The sequence below is a fragment of the Sinocyclocheilus rhinocerous genome, unplaced genomic scaffold, assembly GCF_001515625.1.
Source record: "Sinocyclocheilus rhinocerous isolate Xijiao unplaced genomic scaffold, SAMN03320098_v1.1 scaffold2160, whole genome shotgun sequence".
Lineage (NCBI taxonomy): Eukaryota > Metazoa > Chordata > Actinopteri > Cypriniformes > Cyprinidae > Sinocyclocheilus > Sinocyclocheilus rhinocerous.
The window spans coordinates 123162-131045 of NW_015646171.1; the positions used below are offsets into that span (position 1 = coordinate 123162).

Below are 7884 nucleotides of genomic sequence, written 5' to 3' on the forward strand. Positions count from 1 at the left end.
TTGTAATCAATGTGTATTAAATATATATATATATATATAAATATATAAAATCTAAATACACATTGATTACAAATGGATTGATAAGGATTATTTGTATCAGTGTTACTTTAGTATCACTGAGATATTATTATTATCGATAATAAAAGTTAACGATGATTTCATTTCAAGTAACAACATTTTTTATGGTTTTAGTTAACTATCATTTGTAGCGTAATTTGAAATGATTTTTTTGAGTGCCAGTTAACAAAATCGGCCATATTTTAAAATGCAGTAGGCTTGTTTGGAAAAGGTGGATAAATATACACATTTCAGGGGGCCAGTCGCACTGTTTGTGTATAAACGTACCTGCAGTGCGGCAGTAGATTCTTCACTGGGCAGAGAGTCAATCAGCACATCGACATCCTTTGCTGTTCTTGCTATCAGTGCTGCAAACAGCTGAGCGTATTCTAGAAGAACACATGAAAACACGTCAGTTAAACCACAACAGCAGTGCTGTAAACTGATTTTTGGTACAGATTTGTGCACCTTCTGTGGGGTTGGAGGGCTGGTCTTTGTTGATGGCGGTCTGGATGTTGCTGAAGGAGGCAGGTGGTGCGCATTGCTGCAGGACACCAATCGCATTACAGAACTGATCAGCCAGCTAAAACACACACATCATAGCAATATATCAAACACAGTGCACACAAGCAACCCAATATAACAAACCACCTTTGCATTTGGTTTACTGGGTTTGTCTTTGCTCTATAAACATGGTGAAAACTATTAGAATTCAGTGCTAATATTGTCAATAATGTGGAAGCTTCTTTTAATCATTTTCTTTTAAATGTAAAAACAAGAGTACATAATATAACATTTATAAAACAATTTTGTGGTATATGTCACAAATAAAATTAAACAACTACATTATTTTATATATTTATTTTTAAAATATGTTAAAACAAGGGTACATAATTTCACACGTACAAAACAATATTGTGGTATGTCACAAATAAATAAAAAATCCAAATTATATATTTTTTTAAAATATGTAAAAACAAGGGTACATAATATAACACAATATTGTGAAATATGTCAAAAATAAATAAAAATGTATATATAGTTTTTAAATGTGTTGACCGCAATTTTTATTTCTTGAAGCAGCATTTTGACTTACTTCGTATATAATATAATACATTATTCCCAATTTAACACATTTACTTAAATACAGTATTAGCTACTTTCTGCATCTGTACAAATAAATGCACAAACTTTAATTGTTTATTTATTCACAACTGCATGCTATGCTAACACCTTCATACGCTACAGTACATTAATGTGACTTCTTACACACACAGTGTGACTTCATGTAACAGACAACTGAATACATACGATTTGCACACGCCTGACCTCTTCTGCAGCTTATAAATCATAAAATGAACATTTAAATCAGTACTTACGGAGTTAACAGCATCCTGAAGCTGCGTTAGCCTGTCCGCCATATTGGCTCCTCTTCACCTTTTCCGTTTCCGCCGAACCTGTTTAAAGCGACATCACGTGACACCATACAGTCGCGCCTGCGCACTACAGACGAAACGAGCGTTCCACTCAAAAGTTGTTGCATTGTAGCGCAACCGAGGAGCGAGTGACACTTCCGGGGGCTCAACGCGACGCTTCAGCATGAGTCCCGAATCTGATCGCTGCTGCTAGAGCGTGTTTATGGACTGGACTGATCCGGGAAAAATGCCACTGAAGAGAGAATGCTTGGTTTTGCTCGTATTGTCGTGGGTCAGTTCCTTGCGCGCTCAGGATGAGAGTGAGTAAACAAAACATCTTCATCAACACTGATGCGAACGCATGCGTTTAACAAATTACTTTTGCTTGAATTCTGAGACAGCTGGCATGATTTACCAACACATTAATACTGAATTGATCTTGATTTAATAATGATTTTATATGATTTTATAACTAACCAGGGTGATTTCAGGGTCAAGTTCATATTATTTCAACGTAAACCTCCAACTAAATTCACCCTGAGGTCTTTTAATCTAATTTTCTGCCTGTATTCTTTATGAATAAACTCATTTGTGAGAGCATGGGCTGAACAGATTTGCTCACTTAACCTCAGAGAGGGTCTTAACCATGCAAAAAAAAAAGAAATGGAACAGTTTATTGAACCTTTAGACAAAATATATAAAAGATGTTTGCATATGTGTTTTATTTTTTGTATCATATTTGATACACCAGGCTTTTATGGCTCAGTATATTGTTGTTAATTTAGAGGCCCAAAAAGTGTATATGTGACCCTGGAGCACAAAAGCAGTCTTAAGTCGCTGGGGTATATTTGTAGCAATAGCCAAAAAAAACATTTTATGGGTCAAAATTATCGATTTTTCTTTTATGCCAAAAATCATTAGGATATTAAGTAAAGATCATGTTCCATGAAGATATTTTATAAATTTCCTACCGTAAATATATCAAAACTTAATTTTTGATTAGTAATATGCCTTGCTAAGAACTTCATTTGGACAACTTTAAAGATGATTTTTTTCAATATTTTGATTTTTTTGCACCCTCAGATTCAAATATTGTCCTATCCTAACAAACCATACATCAATGGAAAGCTTATTTATTCAGCTTTCATATGATGTATAAATCTCAATTTTGAGAAATTTACCCTTATGACTGGTTTTGTGGTCCAGGGTCACATATATCAAATATAATACCATAGGCTTTATAGGGTTAAGGAAACGGTAGATCTGTAGTAAAACACTTCTGTCTTTTTCTGATGTTTGGAGCATTTGATGATCTTTTGGCTGTCAAGGAAAAGTCTGTTTTAGCATCTGTCAGTTGTGATTTTGTGCCTGGTATTTTGTAAGTGTCGCATTTTCATTCAGTGTTTTTTCCTCTTTTAATTCTCCTCATTCCTGCTTACGATGCACAGATGACAATGAAACAGAGCAGCAATCCATGAGATGCAATTTAGAGACTATTTCCACATTCCTAAAAGAGAGAGAGAGAGAGATTGTTCCAGAGCAGTGAAGTGATTTCAGTCTTCAAGATCTCTGCAAACCACAAAACTTGAACAAACTAACTGGGGGCATGACGTTAAAACTGTTTGCAAAACAATGTAGAAGGAGTTTTAGAGAAAAACAAGTAAATATTTCGTGGTTTCACAGCATATTTCGAGAAATTTAGCTGTACAATGGAATAAAGGAAACACAAAAATGCCTTCCTACATCCGTGAACTGCATGTGAAGGCAGCATCTTGCAGTTGCAGGTTTGCACTCATCCAGAGTTTTTCAGTGTAGTTTTGACGCACAGCAGGTGTGAGTCATTGTGAAATCAGATGACTTGATTATCAGGTCAGATTTCACAGTCAGGCAGGAAGTCATAGCAACATCTTTCTACACCAAATCACAACTGTCAAAAGCCACTTCCTTATTTGAAGTGTTCAGTGGTGTCTCTTCCTGCAGGCGGTCACTGACTGCTTTCAGTTTAAAGGGGTCATATGATGTTGCTAGAAAGAACATTATGTTGTGTATTTGCTGTAATGAAATGTGTTTATGCGGTTTAAGGTTAAAAAAACACATTATTTTATTTTTATTTTATTTGTTATGCAAATCTTCCCACATCGTGACGTAGACATGTGGGGGCGTTTAAACGAGGCGTTTTAGGAGGGCGTGGACCAATCTTAACTTTTATAAAGAATATCTCTTTGATTTTGAGATTTTAGTCTTTGCAACTTTAGGGATCTTATCTATTCATGAACAGCTTGTAACACTCCAAAGAGAAAGGAAAACTTGAAATCGCATCATATGACCCCTTTAAATGAGAAGAGATATATAGATTTGTCAGAAATTAATATACATAAATAATCACACGGTGTCAGGGCTCTAGACTGTGACCAAAATGACGTGGTCGCATTTGTGCGAGTGCATGGTCTGCACTGCTCCAAAGTGTCTGCTCTGCTTCATGTGTATAGCCTTGGTTTATACTCGCCGCGTCAGCATGAGCGCAAAAGTGCGTGTGGCAAAAATGGAAACGATGGTGGACGGAGGATTTGGTTTTCAAGCAAAATGTAGAAGTAAAGTAAAAGACGAAGTTGAGCAGAGGAATTGAATATGTTTGTTTTCTTGGGAAATGTCACCGACAGCCAATTTAGTTTTACTTTCCTTTTTGTTTTAATTTTGAAAAGCTTGTAATCTTTGCTGTTGCTGTTATCTTTGCGTAACCTCACGTTACGCTATGGAGGTTTTCTTAAACAAAATTTATTTATTTGATTCCACAGTGTTTGCTAAACTTTCTGTAATTTATTAGTCGATATATATATATATAATACAGCATGTGGGGAATTCCATGCCTCGTCTTATTCGTTAATAAACTAATAATACTGATGAAAAAGAACGGGTTGTATGTTAATCCCACTTTTGTTACCATATTACTATAAACTATGATAATGGAAAAACCATTCATCAGCATGCATTGATTAATACGGAGACCCGCACATGACATGCAAGAAAAAATAAATAAATCGTGCGCACGATTTACTAATTCGTTCCCTCGATTTGCTAAATCGTGCGCACAATTTACTAATTCGTTCTCTTGATTTATAAATCGTGTGCACGATTTAGCAAGTCGAGGGAACGAAATAGTAAATCGTGCACACGATTTAGCCTACTATTTTTTTCCTGCATGCCATGTGCGGGGCTCCGTAGATTAATCCCATTTAGTAGAAAAAAGAAAAAAAAAACGTGCAACCAACTGAGTAAGTTAGTCGCACTAGTGCAACCAGTGGGAAGAATGAGTCTAGAGCTCTGAGTGTATTTTTATGGTTAGAAAAAATATGCGGTTGCAAACAAAATTGAGAAAACAGCTCCTGGGCTCATAAATTAAGATTATATTATAATAACGTGTATGTGTTTTGCAGACCGTGTGATGTTTTCACTGGGAACCTTCCAGAATGTGAGTGTCCCAGTCAACGGTACGGTTCAAGCCGTCGTTTCCCGGATTCCCGCTGATGTTTCCTTCTTAACCTTGCAGTTTCATACGCATCACCGCAATGTTACACTCTCATATACACCGGTAAGAGATCCCACACACACAGCAGTGCTGTTTCACAGGCATACACTCTCTCTCTCTCTCACACACACACACAGCACTGTTATGCACTGTCATACATGAGAAATGGGTTGATCGAGCAAGACATCATGTGAGAGTTTAATCACAAGCTCTGATCTACACACACACACACACACCCCTTCATGCATTCTTTTCATAACATCAACAGTCATGCAGCTGTAGTGCACTGAGCACAAACCCCAGTTCAGACACAGAGTTAAAGTCAATATGAAATGCTGTTCGAAACCAATCTTGCTTCTGTACAGAGTGCATTAGTGCCGCCCACTTTTTCAGTGGCCTTGGTTCCGGTACTATTTTTCCTATTCATTTTTCACACGGATATTTAAAACTGAGTTATTGTTAAATAACACTGCAGAAGAAACGGTTAAAAATGTTGTTAATTGAAATAAATAAATAAATACTTGTTTTAGTTAAGTTGTTTGTTTTAAGTACAAGTACTAAAATAACTAACTGGAAATAAATAAACTAAAACTGAATTAAAAATAAATCAAACCTTTTTTTTTTTTTCTTTATAACTTGTTGGACCCCAGGAAGAATATCCACTACCTTGGTTATAAATAATACTAAACACTGATTTAAAAAGTATCTAAAGGGATTACAAGCTTCAATCTACAAGTCTTTAAAGAGTTACAAGCCATGAGCCAAAGTAGCCAGGTGAATTACAACATTACTAACTTTGACAAAGACAAAAATACAAGATATAGTGTATATAACGGCCGTAATGAGGGAACAAACTGCAATCCTGTGAAGCAATGTGAATGACATAATCAAATAAAAAACAATACTATTGATTTAAAGATGATTTAAATATGTTTTGCATTTGAGTCTCAGATTGGTGGAGATTTCTCCGTAATGTAGGTTTTCATCTGGAATTCTGCTGTTGAAATAATCACCACTGATTATCAACCTCAGAACTCACAGTAGGCCCGTCTTTAATGGTTTATAAGTTATTGTTAAATATCAATACACCTGTGGAGAAAATGAATGGGATTTTTACTAACTGTTGCAGTCTAGTCTGGTGTAATTCCAAGTAAAACCAAGTGAATGTAGGACAGGACTTGAATGGTTGCACTTTGCTTGTATTTGTTGCATATTATTCACCGCCTGATCTTTATCCATCTAGAGGGACTGAGTGACTGTGTAGCTGTCCATTCATAGGCTGTTTTTTTTGTGTATTGGTCAGATCCCACTTTATGGTTTTTCGGTCACGGCAGCAGATGCTGGTCTGTTATCCACCTTGACACTGAGCCAGACCACTGTCTCGTGGTTCCTGAAGACGCCCGACGGGAGCAGCGCAGCAGGAGTTGGTGTGATTTTGCCGTACACCAGCACTGGTTAGAGAACTAACTCTTTACTTGCATGCCACAACACAAACGCTCTCATTAACAGACTGTACACTGGAATACTTTACATTCAGTGTGTATGTGAAATGTCTGTGCAGATCCCGTTCCTGGAGCCTGCAATCAGGAATTCCCGCTGGAGATTGATCCAAACATCTACCTGCAATACAACCTGTTTGAGACCACGATTACCTTTGCGCCCGCTAACATCGGATATGGAAGGTGAGAGGAATTTAATGAAGTCTTGGACTTTTAAAATGCATGCTGCAAATGCATGCTGCAATTCAACATTACATACAACAAAATGAACAAATATATTATACATGGTTTTTTTTAAGCTCATAGTAAATTACAGAAATACACACATATTCTGTGACAGCTATAATTTAATGCACAGCCGCTTGCATTCAAATATATGTTTATATATGAACGCGCTGTTGCTTTTAAAACATCACATCCTAATGAAGACTTTAAACCCAGAAGACAAAAATAGCGCAAAAATGAACCAGATTTCCCTTACAATTGAAATAAATATTAATATTGTCTTCTGTGATGTGCATCACAAACACCTCTGTTTAAATCTCAAATCTCTCTAATGTAGTTTAGTGTTTAATGACCCTTCAAAATGTTGTTTTCCAGGCCTGGAAGATCAAATCTAAATCCGTCTAGATCAGTCTAAATCAGATGCTATTTTTCAGAGGGGAGAGTCCGCCGGCGTGTGACGTGGACATGGGCTCCAGCACTCGTTGGCGATTGGTGTATGAGCTGTATCAGTACTTCCTGCCGGAAGGCGACCTATCAGAGCAGAGTCTGATCAGCAGTTTGGAGAGAGCGGCCAATGTGCAGAACGTGCAGGACAACAGCAGAAAGGTGTGTGAAATCTCTCTCTCTGTCCTTTCTTACCCCTTTCTGTTATCTGTTAACGCACGTTTTTTTAGTGCGTTTTCATAACCTGATACTTTATCTCCCTTAGTTTGGTTCTTTTAGGCGTAGATGTACACAGCAGTCACGCTTGGATCCGCACTGAAACAATCAGTTCACGATCGCCTGAACTCTCTTAACATATGCATACTCAAACATTCAAAAAATATAATATATAAATGGAAGTGTGTGTGTGTGTAATAAAGAAATGGAGGAAAGGAAAAAATATGTTTATATAAACAACAAGTATACATTGACAAAGTTAAATAACTCTCATACATATGCATAACATTTGCATACAAAAACCTTGGTACATATGCATACTTAAACATATAACATATAAATATTATATTTATATTATATATAATAATATAATATAAATTAAAAAAATATATATATAAATAATACATATAATTGAAATATAATCTATATATATATACAGTGGGTACGGAAAGTATTCAGACCCCCTTAAATTTTTCACTCTTTGTTATATTGCAGCCATTTG

General features: G+C 36.2%; 2 protein-coding genes across 2 annotated transcripts in view; one reads left to right on the top strand and one right to left on the bottom strand.

Moving 5' to 3' along the window:
- med21 (mediator complex subunit 21) overlaps positions 1-1554 on the bottom strand; it is a 4230-nt gene extending 2676 nt beyond the window's left edge. The window contains exons 1-3 of the mRNA XM_016510987.1: positions 1437-1554; positions 526-640; positions 346-446 (exon numbers count right to left, since the gene is read on the bottom strand). Coding sequence (XP_016366473.1) covers positions 346-446; positions 526-640; positions 1437-1478 — 258 coding nt within the window. The 5' untranslated portion in view covers positions 1479-1554. The remainder of the gene's footprint in view (positions 1-345; positions 447-525; positions 641-1436) is intronic.
- A 55-nt stretch (positions 1555-1609) lies between these two features.
- LOC107707089 (transmembrane 7 superfamily member 3-like) overlaps positions 1610-7884 on the top strand; it is a 12812-nt gene continuing 6537 nt past the window's right edge. Inside the window, exons 1-5 of the mRNA XM_016510972.1 lie at positions 1610-1792; positions 4907-5061; positions 6302-6452; positions 6560-6680; positions 7157-7328. Of these exons, the coding sequence (XP_016366458.1) occupies positions 1696-1792; positions 4907-5061; positions 6302-6452; positions 6560-6680; positions 7157-7328 (696 nt within the window). The 5' untranslated portion in view covers positions 1610-1695. The remainder of the gene's footprint in view (positions 1793-4906; positions 5062-6301; positions 6453-6559; positions 6681-7156; positions 7329-7884) is intronic.